We start from the raw sequence: 13,003 nt of genomic DNA on the forward strand, positions 1-13,003 counted from the left end.
ACAAGTTGTGAAGACCGAGCCAAAGAATGAGTCTCACTAGCAAAGCTGGACTGCCTTGCAACAAAGCAGGGGGAATAAGTGAACTGTTCTTGCTTGTCATGTAGGTGCAGCAAGGTTGGCCTGTCCATCTGCACTCATGCATGTTGTCCTGCTCAAAGCTCCAAGAATTACTGCAGAGACACCATTGTCACTGTCCATCTGGACTGCAAGCCCTCACCAACCTGACTGCTCACGTGAGCTTCCTACTCTGTGAGTGACACCTTTGTGGTAATAACTTTTGAAGGAGATGGAGATTGAAAGGGCTTCCCGTGCTAACAGTGAAGCCATCCAACCAGAAGAGTGATGGCAAGTTGGGGAACAGTGATCTGTTTGCTGAGAGAGCACTGGACGGGCAAGTAAACAGGGCAGAGCACAGCTGGAGACATTAGACGCGTTTGTCATGAAGTGTCACAAGTGTCACGCCAACATGTGACCAGAGACAGGCATCTCCTTCGAGCAAGCATCAGTTATGCTTCCCGACTGCTTCCACACAATTCTGTCTCCAAAAGGCTTACCCTGTGCTTTTTGAAGCTGTAGTCCAGGAGAGGCATGGCAAGCTTCAGAAACGCTTCCACAAAGAGACGGCCGTACTATAAAGGAATGATATATATATCAGAAGGCACATTTAAATTCCTTTTCAAAGAATCATCACAAAGTCAGATAAGATAATGATACATTCTTTCAAGCTACCCTGGAGACTGTTCTTGCTCAGTAAAAGACTATATTCATGTGAAGGCTGTACTGGAATATACAGGATCAGTAAAGGGTCCCACTGTAGTCACTGCAAAGAGAGGCTAGAAGGACGAGGTCTCATTGTACACATCCCTGGTTTTATTCACTAGCAAACTGGGAATAAAACTGAACTGAACAGAAAATGTTAGAACCACTATACATATATACAAGTCCTAGACAGAAAAGGGAGAGTTGCAGAGGGACACATGATCTTTCTGGGCTCCAAGGGAGACCTGTCTGCTGTGATGTCTCCTCTCATTTGGAGTACCATGGGGAAAGGAGAGAGGGGAAAGGGTCTAAAGTCCGTAACGCCAATTGCAGTACGTTCATTGGGGTCAAGCCATACGATGAAGATTAGTCAAGACAGTTAAAGGTATAAGAAACAGTATTTGCTTCTTCCAGAGAACTGAGTAACCACTCTCCTCCACTGGAGGCAATGATTCAAGAAAGCTGGTACTTAAACTGCTCTCTTCAGTTATTTTGAATTCTTGCTTACCTTCAGGCAGATGCTGAGCACAGGCCTGCTGTCAAATACCTACTTGGGCGAGAGGAAAAAAGAGAGCAAGATCAGTCCACAAGTCTAAAGGAAACAGTGGAAGCACAGCAGCTAATTAGCCATTCATTACATACCCTTCATTAAAGTGTGAAACCTGTTCTAAGGCAACATCCATTCTCAAGTTTGAACAGGGAACACCACATAAGGACACGACATGTACTGGGTGTAAGGCAGAAGTACTTGGCAGGATGGCTGTCTGGTGATCTAAGGTGCAGGTTTTGCAGATGGCACAAAATTATCTCAACGAGTCTGAAGTTCTGAACAGTTTGGGATGCAAAAGACCCAAGTCCAGCTGATGTGCAAGTAACCACGTAATGCACAAAGCAAAACTGAGATGTGCAAAATAATGTATTTTGGAGGAAATAATGAAGCTATTACATTACTGGTGCCAGCTGGCAAGGCATCAGGTGTCACTGCACAGGTCACACAGCTGTGGTCCAACAGCAAACAAAGAAATGGAACAGACAGTCTCAGCTCCCTTGAAGGCTTTCTTCTGGTATACATTTGTGTATATATTTTTGCCAGTGACCAATTCTATCACTAATTAGTGAATGCTTTAACTGACATAGCACACAGATGTGAGTGAGAGCTGTGAAGGTACCCTGGTGCTGCTATACATTGCGAAACAGAACCAGCTGGTCCAGTTCTACCCTTTGTGCTCTCAAAAGGCATCTGGAGCACAAGTAGGGCTCCAGTGAACACTGCTGTATAGAAGAATCCAGCTCAATTCACCAGAGCTTGTAAGCTGAATTTGAAAAAGCTGGACTTCCCTGTCATCACTTCAGATATGATAAAAGCAAACGGTAACGATCAACCTAAGCAAGGAGAAAAGTGCAGCTGTACCTATCGCCTTCTGCCCAAAACACCGTCACACGCAGTGACACTGAATGTACTAACTCTGAAACTGATGGAAGGGAATATTTCATCCAGTGGGGCTGGCCTCTAGAGTTCATCACCACAGGATGACCTGAATTGTCAGCAGGATTCAAAGGAAGATTGTATGCTGCCATAAAAGCAAGTGAAGCTGAGGGCTACCAGATAAGCATCGAATGCAGGTTACAGACAGGAATCCAAGCCTCCTGTTCAGAGTATTAGCCTGCCTTCAGCTGAGTACATCAGGAGAATGTTTCCTTCTGTCAGATGTTATTCCAAATCTACCTGAAGGGTTTTTCCCATCTGCCTCTTCCACAGCTGGCAGTGGACTCTGTCAGACCCGAAACACTGTACTAGGGAATTGGGGTGTTCATTCAGTCCTTTTTCTGCACGTTCTTACATCATCCTGTCTTTGTGCAGACTTACTGTTTGTGTGAGAACTATGTTAGTAAGATGTGCAGGCTGTAAGAATTAAGTAGTATTGAAGTGAAAGCTAAATGGAAACCCTTGCACACAGATTATAACTGGCTTTATTTTCCACCTCCAGATTGTTCCACTAGTCTGCCGTACTTCACGTTTTTCACTTGTGCTCATGAACCTGGGTACGCTGGGCTTTGCTGGGAACCTGAAGGTAAAGCCAAAAAACCAACCAGAACCTCACCTTGACCAAGTTAACAAGGATGTGGAAATTCCGCACAGCAATGTTCCACCTCAGCAGCTTCTCCAATTGCACCTAACGGGATGCAAGGGGACAATAACCTAAGATGGTGTATTTCCTCTCACCTTGCTGGATGCTCTCTCAGCATCTGCTGTACACAAAGCATTGTTGTTGTTGTTGAAGACAGAGGAGCAAAGCTTCACCACAGGCAGATTTATCACGGCAAAACCACTTAATGGCAATTCCAGCCTGATCAGTGCCCACATAGCTTAAAATGCTAGGAGTTAACGCAATTCCTTGTCCTCAGAGCAGCTCTTGGTTGCAGAATAATTTTGTGCTCCTACATAGGTGTGCAGACCAACTGCACAGCTCAGTATTTTTCCGATTACTACCTGTTTTCTGTTTATAGCTTCTGGTGGATTTACTGGATTTTTGACATGGTAGAAACCACCAAAAAAGGATGCTACTTAGATGTTACCCTGTATATCAGTTTTAGCTGATGAATGAAGCTGTCTGACTGCATTTCCTAGACAAAGTTCAGAAGTAGATTCTTTTCCAATTTATACATCTTTATTGTACTGTACAGTTTAACTTGTGTCTTCTTCCCCTCAAAGAGTCCAGTGCATTTATTTGCCTACCTCACTTGAGTCTGATGGTTTCCCAGCTGGGATGCTTTTCACTGAACTCTCTAGCTGAGCCATCATTACTCTGAAGAAAACCGGGAACGTCTGCCTGTGGAGAAAGTGAGAGCAAAATTAAAAGCCAGCTCTGAGCATCTAGATAGGCTTCTTGTCCCCAGAACAATGTGGAAAACTTTAAGGTTACCCAGCTGGGCATCCTTCTCAACAGGAAATCACAGGAGATTGGCCCTAGGACTCATAAGCATGTCTAGCCCAGCCCCATGGAGAATCCTGGGAAGTCGCTACCACTTCCCCAGTATGAACCACACATAGGCACCACCCACTTCTTTGTAGCTCGGGGGGTGCACAGCGAAAGGTTTGCAGCTCTCGGCATAAGATGATTTTGGTAGTTCCAAAGTGCAGGAACTTTGGCCATCCCTGCATAAACCGTGTTCCTGTGGTAGGAGCAGAAACACCCCAAATGCATGCTTCTAAATTCCTATGCTAGGAGCAGAAACACCCTGAATGTGCTTTTGCACACTGCATACCAGCCCAGCATTGCCTACAGCCATCCCAGGCCTCTGAGGGTGACTTTTGGAGTGCTTTATACCACCACAGTAGCACAGAAAGACGCAACATACCTGATGACAGACAGCAGCTCATTCTCCAATTAAAATGGCTCACAAATAATAAACTTAACATTGTGTTAATGCACAAGGCCATTCCACCTTGACATAAAGCTAACCATGTACTAACCTGTTGCATACTGCCAAAAGAATGTTTACAAATGCCCAGAGTAGTCCACAGCAGTACTAACATGAAACCATGATAGACCACAAAATAAGAAAATTAAATATTAAAAAATATTAAAATATTTAAAAATATGAAATTCAAAGTCTCTATGAATATAATTACCTGCTTAGTGTAGGATAAGTAGAAGAACATCCATCTTTGGCAGAGTTGATCAGTTCAGGAACACCAACACTGGAGATTTCTTCTATAGCTTTCAAGATGTTATCTGTGTGCTCCAGGTAGACACTAAATCCAAAAGCAGCTTAGTTCCTCAGTAAATATTGTGCAGAATAACACAGCAAGTTCTTGAACACTGCCCTACCTGCAACATCTGGCCTAAAATTGTCAAGCTCCTTCTTATGTCAAAGGCAATCATATGTAGGAAATCCAAAGCAATACTTAAAACTGTCACAGTAACGTCATTAAAAGCTAACATGATGTGAAACAAACACGGATTTAATATTTCCTCATTTTTGTATTTAGAAAGGACAGGCCTGGAAGAGGAGGAGATGGAGTTGCCCTTTATGTGGGAGAACGGCTGGAATGCATGGAGCTCTGCCTGAGGATGGGTGATGAACCAACTGAGAGCTTATGGGTGAGGATGAAAGCACCAACCAATATGGGTGATATTGTAGTGGGTGTCTGCTATAGGCCACCTGGATCAGGAACAAGAAGTAAATGAAGCCTTCTACAGACAGCTAGAAGTAGCTAGAAGTAGAAGGGCAACACAGCAGGGCATAAGGAATCCAGAAGGTTCCTGGAGAGCATTGATGACAACTTCCTGACAAGTGACAGAGGAGCTGATGAGGAGAGGTGTTCTGCTGGACCTCACACTTAAAAACAAGGAAGGGCTCTTTGGGGAAGGTCAAAGGCAGTCTTGGCTGCAGTGACTATGAGATGGTAGAGTTCAGGATCCTGAGAGGAGGGAGCAGGACAAACAGCAAGATCATAACCCTGGACTTAAGGAGGGCAGACTTTGGCCTCTTCATGGATCTTCTTGCCATGGGGCAGGGGCCTAGAGGAAAGAAGGGTCCAAGAAAGCTGGTTGATATTCAAGGATCACCTCCTCCAAGCCCAAGAACAGTCCATCCCAAAGAGCAGAAAGTCAAACAAAAATGCCAGGAGGTCTGCATGGATGAACAAGGAGCTCCTGGCAAAACTCAGACACAAAAACGGAGTATACAGAAGGTGGCAGCAGAGACAGGCAACCTGGGAGGAATATAGAGACACTGTCCAGGCATGGAGAGATGTGGTTAGGAAAGCCAAAGCCCTCCTGGAGTTGAATCTGTTGAATGTGGCGAGGGGTCCCAAGGGCAATAAGAAGGGTTCCTCTAAGTATATAAGTAGCAAACGGAAGACTAGGGAAAATATGAGTCCACTGCTGAATGGGGCAGGGGCCTGGTGACACAGGACATGGAAAAGGCTGAGGTACATGTTAAGGAACTGAATGCCTTCACCACCTCAGTCTTTATTAGCAAAACTGGCCTCCAGAAATCCCATGCCTCAGAGCGGGATAAGTCTGGAGCAAGGAAAACTTTGTGGAAGAGGATCAGGTTAGGAAATAGCTGAGCAAACTAGACATACATAAGTCCACAGGCCCTCAGTGCTGAGGGAGGTGGCTGATGTCATTGTGAGGCTACTCTCAATTATCTTTGAATGATCATGGTGATTGGGAGAGGTGCCTGAGGGCTGGAGGAAAGCAAATGTCACTCCTATCTTCAAGAAGGGCAGGAAGAAGGACCCAGGGAACTACAGGCCAGTCATCTACACCTTGATCCCTGGGAAGGCAGTGGAACAATTATCCTGGAAACCATTTCCAGGCACATGAAGGACAAGAAGGGAGTAGTCAGCGTGGATTCACCAAGGCGATGTCATGTCTGAACAGCCTGGTAACTTTCAATGAAATGACTGGCTTGTAGATGAGGGAAGAGTAGTGGATATTGTCTACCTTGACTTGTAAGGCTTTCAACACTGTCTCCTGTAAGATCCCCATAGAGTAGCTGTTGAATTATGGGCTGGATGAGCAGACAGTGGGGTGGACTGAAAACTGGCTGAACAGCGAAGCTTAGAGGGTTGTGCCCAGCACGGTCCGGGGCAGCCTGCTCTAGGTCACCCTGCTGGAGCAGGGGGGTTGGAACAAGGTGACCTCCAGAGGTCCCTTCCAAATTCAACCATCCTGTGATTCTGTGATTGTATTTCACCTAATACTCAGTCCTGTTCTCTTTGACTTTAGTGAGAGCTGATTTGCTTTCAGTTTAGTGAAAACAAAACCAGACACTTTGGTCCAGCTCCACACTTATATGTGTATGTATGCATGCATACATGTATAGATGTGTTGATGTACACTGACAAGCTACAGTCTAACAAACATGAGGTCCAAACATGCTTCTGTGGCCAATGGATAACAGAATTCTTCCTATCACTCACTGTGTTTCAACGCTGTAGAAATGCTTTAGGCCAAATTGTGCAAGTATGAAGGTTATGATTGAGAGGGGTCATTCCTCTGCAGCAACAGTAATTATTAGAAAAAGAGTGTCTCGGCATGCTTGAGACAATGGCTTGAGCCTTACCAGAGCAGAGTATGCAGCGCACTGTTGAACTGGCTGCCCTTCTCTCGGTCTCCACTGGGCTGCACCCATGACTGGCAGAGGAACTGCTTCGCTAGTGAAGCTGTAAAAGATAAAGGATAACTTACTGAAGGAAGAATCCAAGACAATTTCCTTCTTCCATATAAAGGCAGTGTGTTCAAACAGCTTTTTGAAAGATCACAATATCGCTACCCCTTAATATACCTGAACTTTGCTAAGTCAGAATACATCTCCCCTAAAAAGCAGTAAGGCCACAAGGACATATATCACGATAACAAAATATATGCACATCCATGTTCCTGGTCTGGAATACCTGTTCACATCAGAACCGTGATCCATCTCTGGCCATTTCTTCCTGAAAAAACTTATGTTAGGCCTTATTTATTTGGTAGCTCCTACAGTGTACCAACTGTTTGTTTTTAATTGGGCAATATGCAACCCTTAGGGCGTCCATTTCTAGAAATGGAATTCCAATAACAAGTGACTTGACTTTTTGGCCACAGTGCTATAATAATAAATGTGAACAGGCAAGTTTAAAGTTTACAGATTGCTTAAATCAAAACTGCTAACAAACCTGTTTGTCTCTTGCAGGAATGTTTAAAATGAGGAAATTGTTATTTGAAATGGGTTATTCCCTGCCACACTCAGTGGGCAGTTCTCCCAATGTGGGACTGTTTAAAACAGTAAAATAATCTTAAAGTAGGGAACTTACAATTCTGAGTGGCTATGGGGATCTGAGAAGGACAAATTCTAGAGGTGTCTTAGTATGACAAGGTATGGCTGAGAGGGGTGACTGTCTGGAGTCTTTATTTCAGTGTGGGACAAAGTGGAGACCAACTAGTTTTCTTGTATATTCTCTGCAAGCACGTCTATGCCTTATCTGCTTGAATGCTGTTCCTCTTACAGAACGGGTCCTAATCCATGAGAAGAGCTCTCTTAATTCAAAACGTTTGTTGCATGGCGTTAAGAACATACAGGTTTTCCTCTCTCTGCCCTGAAGTAACAGCTGTATTTGCAGTTTATTTCCATAATTTTTGGAAACGAGCTGTCACAGACATCTGTACTTACACTAGGAAGCTACATCAGATTAAGTCTATGATCACCTCCATAATCAGTGATTAAACTGGTACCAAAATTGAACAGCAGGCTTGTTCTAAGAACTCTTAAAAGCTGTGAGGCTCTGATTTTTAAAAACACCAGCTAAGAGAGCTGGAGTCTGCCTTCCTGCATGTGACTGAAGCACAGCAAAACAAATACCAAAGACGTTCCAATATATTTACTGCTGTTCCTTTTATTAGTGGCTAGGACTGTTCACCCAGAGAGGTTACTATGATACCAAGGGGAAATCTCTCCCTCAAAAGATGCACTCCAGAAATAGAACCAAGATTTACAGGCAAAGGACAGCACAAAAACTAATCTGAGATTAGAGGTTCTTCACACATTACCCATTTTCTCTTTCTTCCAGCCAGCCATTGGTTTCTCAGCAATGGCAACCAGGACCTGAGTGAGGATGAACGCGCAGTGGAAGCTGGGAACACTCTGCTGGAAATTCAGTAGGTAGTGAAAACTCTCACTGGGGACGACAGGAAAGGGAAGAGGTGAAAACAGTGTAGATAGGGTAATCTCCCAGAAACACATAAATAAAAAGGAAGTAGTAGACCATCTCAGAGCCAAGGTCTCCCTAGCCCAATATTTTGTCTCTGGCAGTACCCTTCCGAAGAAGGGGACGTCAACCACTAGTAGATAAAAATTCAGTCACTGAAAAACTCCTCTCAAGCCCCAGTCACTCTAAGTCTAGCAACATCTTTATATCCTGCTTTTGCCTAGTGTTCCTGTAGGCATTTTAACTATCCAGAACATACTCATTCCTTCTGTGAATGCTACTAATCTCCTCGTCTCAAATAGCATACAAACGAATGAGATCCATAGATTAATGCATATTTTATATTCCAGTAGCTCCTTTTCATTAGGTTTGACTGCACTGCCATTCAATTAAATACAAAGCTCTGTTTGAAGCTAGTGTGGTCTCTGTGACAGATCCCAAACACATGTTTACCCATAATGCCCACACAAAACAAAGAAAACTGCTTGAAACTCATCCCTTTCAGAGCTTGGGAAATACTGATTCTACCTTATCAGCTCCTCAAGAAGAAGAAACTCTGTCTCTCCTGGCTTTAGCCTGTCTGCAAGCACCTGGAGAGCTGACCGTAGCAAGTCAGTATTTTCATGCTGGGAAAAACCATTCCTGAGGGAGAAAAAAAAAATCCAGTTCATCTTCAGACTAGGAGGAAGAGAGGTATCAGATGCAAAAACATATCTGGGCATATTCTTGCAACACAAAAAATAAAGATGCTGGATACACAAGAAGAGCCCTGCAATATGAAAGTTATAAGGGGACACAAAAAAACTGAAAACTGAATGGGAATGGAAAACCCTGTGCATGCACAATATTAACTTTTCAGTTAGATTGCAGACCTGGCTTGGTGGGGACAGGCCATTTCACATAAGTGGAGGTCCACCTATACTAAAACAATGCTATGCAGACCTGAAAAAAAGAGGATGTGTAATGACAGTTCCTGTGCAAGTGCAGTGATAGTGGCTCATCACCTCTTGAACAACAGGTAGGAGTCTAACAGGGAGGAAAACTGTAGAGATCTTCATTAATTCTTTGAACTAGCGGTGTCTCTGAAATCATTCAGTGAGGATATGCATTCTGGAAATTGTCAAATACATACACATTCTAGATCTACAGACTGAACACATGGACTTGATAATGGTAATGCTCAAGCTCACCTTTAACACACAAGTTAATTAACAACCAGTAATATAAGAGGGCTTGACTAAATATATGTAAAAGGAGCTGTAATTTGGTTGTTGGGCTTAAGTGGCTAGACAGCTCACCCCAATGTACGGCTGCCCGACCTACAGCAAAACAGAATTTTGTTACTCTCTATCCAAACTGAAGAGCAAAACTGATCTTGAGCTGCCTGTGGTTATAAAATGGAGCAGGTTCTTTGGTTTACAAGATAGGTAGACTCAGGAACAACCAACATTCATACTAGCTAATGAGAAAATGACAAATCCAGGAATAGTCAGGAGTGGATCAGTGTAACTGAGGTTCCAGTAGCCAACAGGAGAGGCAGACCTCGGACCTCATATGCTTTTTACACAGTTACTACCGTTTTTGAAGTGCAACAAAGGTAAAACACTTTCCACACACAGATCTAAATTAGAGTTCAGAAAAAACTTCCGTGATGCTATCCTGGATTATATTAGCAGATGCAGAGGTCAAATCCAGGCTGCACAAGCATTGTTGAGTTTGACACTCATGAATCCAGTTCGAGTGCATCAGCGGTGCAGGCTTTTCGTCAATGGAGCACACATTCTTCCTTTCCCATTGGCAAAAGAAATTCTTTCATTGCTTAGGATTCAGGCAGTGACAATTTAGCAAAGGATGAGGGGACTTCATGATGCAGATGACACCAAGTTGGGTGGAAGTGTTGATCTGCCTGAAGGTAGGAAGGCTCTACAGAGGGGTCTGGACAGGCTGGATCGATGGGCCGAGGCCAACTGTATGAGGTTCAACAAGACTCAGTGCCAGGTCCTGCACTTGGGTCACAACAACCCCAGGCAACGCGACAGGCTTGGGGAGGAGTGGCTGGAGAGCTGCCCAGTGGAAAAGGACCGGGGAGTGCTGGTTGACAGCCAGCTGAATATGAGCCAGCAGTGTGCTCAGGTGGCCAAGAAGGCCAATGGCATCCTGGCTTGTATCAGGAATAGTGTGGCCAGCAGGACCAGGGAGGTGATAGCGCCCCTGTACTCGGCACTGGTGAGGCCGCACCTCGAGTACTGTGTTCAGTTTTGGGCCCCTCACTACAAGAAGGACATCGAGGTGCTAGAGCATGTCCAAAGAAGGGCAACGAAGTTGGTGAAGGGTCTGGAGAACAAGTCTTATGAGGAGCTGCTGAGAGAATTGGGGTTGTTTATCCTGGAGGAGGCTGAGGGGAGACATTATTGCTCTCTGCAACTACCTGACAGGAGGTTGTAGCGAGGTGGGGGTCAGTCTCTTCTCCCTAGTAACAAGCGATAGAACAAGAGGAAATGGGCTCAAGTTGTGCCAGGGGAGGTTTAGATTAGATATTAGGAAAAATTTCTTCACCGAGGGAGTGATTAGGCATTGGAACAGCCTGCCCAGGGAAGTGGTGCAATCACAGTTCCTGGAAGTATTCAAAAATGTGTGGATATGGTGCTTAGGGACATGGTTTACAGGTGGACCAGGCAGTTAGGCTAACAAGTTGGACTCGATGATCTCAGAGGTCCTTTCCAACCTTAACAATTCTATGATTCTATGACTTACTGGGTAAGAAATTCCAAGATCCCCAGGCAGAATGGGAGTAGCTGTGCCAGTATGCCACTTATGCTGGTCTTGATCCAAAAGCACATTGAACCCTATCCAGTTCAGTGCTTCATCACCTACAGTTTTAGTTCAGCTCAGGATCGGGCAATGAAGCTTGACATAACTATAAAGTGCTTAAAAGTCTCCACCCACTGCAGTGTTGTTCTGCATGGCTGACAGGCCATTTTCTGCGTACAAACACTTTAAAGAAAAGGAACAAGAAGAGGAAGCAATAAATGGACTTTGCTCATTGAGGCAACTATATACTTTTTTGTTTAAACTCACCAAGCAAATAGGGAGCGAAAAGTTAGCAACAGCTGTTGGTAACAAGAGGACATCAGCTGGTGCTCCTGGATGTTCACTCCTGGTTCATCTTCCACACCCCGATTTTGTGTAACAATTGCCTTTAATACAGAACAAATAATTTATTAACACTATTCCATGGAAAGATAATGGCACCAGAACCCATTTCTGTAAATTCCATGTTTAAAAAAACCTGAAGAAAACAAAGCGACTCTTTTTCAACAAAACTAAAAATACCTTTAGAGCTGACAAAACTTGACAGTTTTTTGAGTCAAAATTGCTGCCTACTGACCTGGAAGTAGTTGTGCATGTTCTCCATGTGATTACACAGTGGCTTTAGTACCTTGACTACACACATAGCAACTTCCTTGGGGGATCTCTGACACAGGTGGGAAAAGCCAATATCTTTGTAGCCTCTTTCCTGCAGCAAACCCAAAAGATTAAAGTCACTTAATCAGCCTCACTTGAGAATAACTTCGCATCAAGCACTACCTCAGACTGCTTCTGAGCAGTGCAATTCCTCATACCATATGCTCTGTCAGGAAGGATCACAGAGTAAGAAAGCTGGCTTCTGCTGAACAACCAGCACCAACTCAGACAAGTGGATAACATTTGGTGAAAAGAATAAAACTGATGTGACGCGTAGCTTTTTATAGAATCATAGAATCATTTAGGTTGGAAAAGACCTTTAAGGTCATAGAGTCCAACATTTTACCCAAACACTAAGAGAAGGCAGTCTCTGCATGTGGGAATTAAGATAGGTAGAAAGCCAAGGAAAAAGAACACTGAATATGATGGAGTCCATCAGGTTGTAGTGAATTTCTCATAGTTTAATGCAGTCTTTACTTTCCTCCTGAAGGCATCAGCCAGAAATGCAAGGAGTCACTGCACTCAGGGTGTTCTTCTAAAGACTGCAGAAAAAGCAGAAACATGGACCTGGCAGCTTCTGCTGGATGCGGCAGCTATCTGGCCCGCCTAACCTAAGCTGCTTCTTGAACAGCAGAGCCAGTCTCCCCAAGGAGAGCTAGGAAAAGGGTCACTTGAATTGTGAGGCTACAAGGCTTTCCCTCAGTTATGTACCCTTTCCTGAGACATGCAGGGAACCAGATGCTGCAAACACTTCAGCAAGGGAAGTGGTACAGAATTCTCTTTTGAAAGAGCAAGTGCTGCTCTGACACGCAGTTGAGCATCAGATTTCCATTTAACTGTCAGGTGAAAATAATTCTGAAAAACATTTCTCTCGGGAAAAGCTTGGAAGCCACTGATGTGCTCTGCCTCAGCCCAGGTCTAGACCCATTGGCTGCTGCTGTACTTGCCTTTGGAAAGGGCACTCTCCTTGCAGAGCCTGGAGCCAGCACATGTTCCAGCTTCCAGCACAGGTCATCCAGAAGGAAGCAAAGTTCAGCAGGTCCCAGCTGCACAACTTCACGAGCCTGCAATTACAAG

General features: G+C 44.3%; 1 protein-coding gene across 4 annotated transcripts in view; it reads right to left on the reverse strand.

Moving 5' to 3' along the window:
* Window positions 1–13,003, reverse strand: part of FANCD2 (FA complementation group D2) — a 56,710-nt gene that overhangs the window by 4,322 nt on the left and 39,385 nt on the right. For 3 of the 4 annotated variants that reach the window (XM_087743773.1, XM_087743771.1, XM_087743772.1), the window contains exons 30-40: window positions 12,874–12,990; window positions 11,850–11,978; window positions 11,540–11,658; window positions 8,990–9,103; window positions 8,304–8,431; window positions 6,841–6,940; window positions 4,394–4,516; window positions 3,497–3,590; window positions 2,862–2,933; window positions 1,268–1,306; window positions 555–629 (exon numbers count right to left, since the gene is read on the reverse strand). In XM_087743773.1, the coding sequence (XP_087599899.1) occupies window positions 555–629; window positions 1,268–1,306; window positions 2,862–2,933; window positions 3,497–3,590; window positions 4,394–4,516; window positions 6,841–6,940; window positions 8,304–8,431; window positions 8,990–9,103; window positions 11,540–11,658; window positions 11,850–11,978; window positions 12,874–12,990 (1,110 nt within the window). Of the gene's footprint in view, window positions 1–554; window positions 630–1,267; window positions 1,310–2,861; window positions 2,934–3,496; window positions 3,591–4,393; window positions 4,517–6,840; window positions 6,941–8,303; window positions 8,432–8,989; window positions 9,104–11,539; window positions 11,659–11,849; window positions 11,979–12,873; window positions 12,991–13,003 lie in introns of those variants that run through there. The other variant, XM_087743774.1, reaches the window with a different exon arrangement.

This window comes from Nipponia nippon, unplaced genomic scaffold, assembly GCF_047370975.1.
Source record: "Nipponia nippon isolate SJK-2023a ecotype South Korea unplaced genomic scaffold, ASM4737097v1 scaffold_9, whole genome shotgun sequence".
NCBI classification, from domain to species: domain Eukaryota; kingdom Metazoa; phylum Chordata; class Aves; order Pelecaniformes; family Threskiornithidae; genus Nipponia; species Nipponia nippon.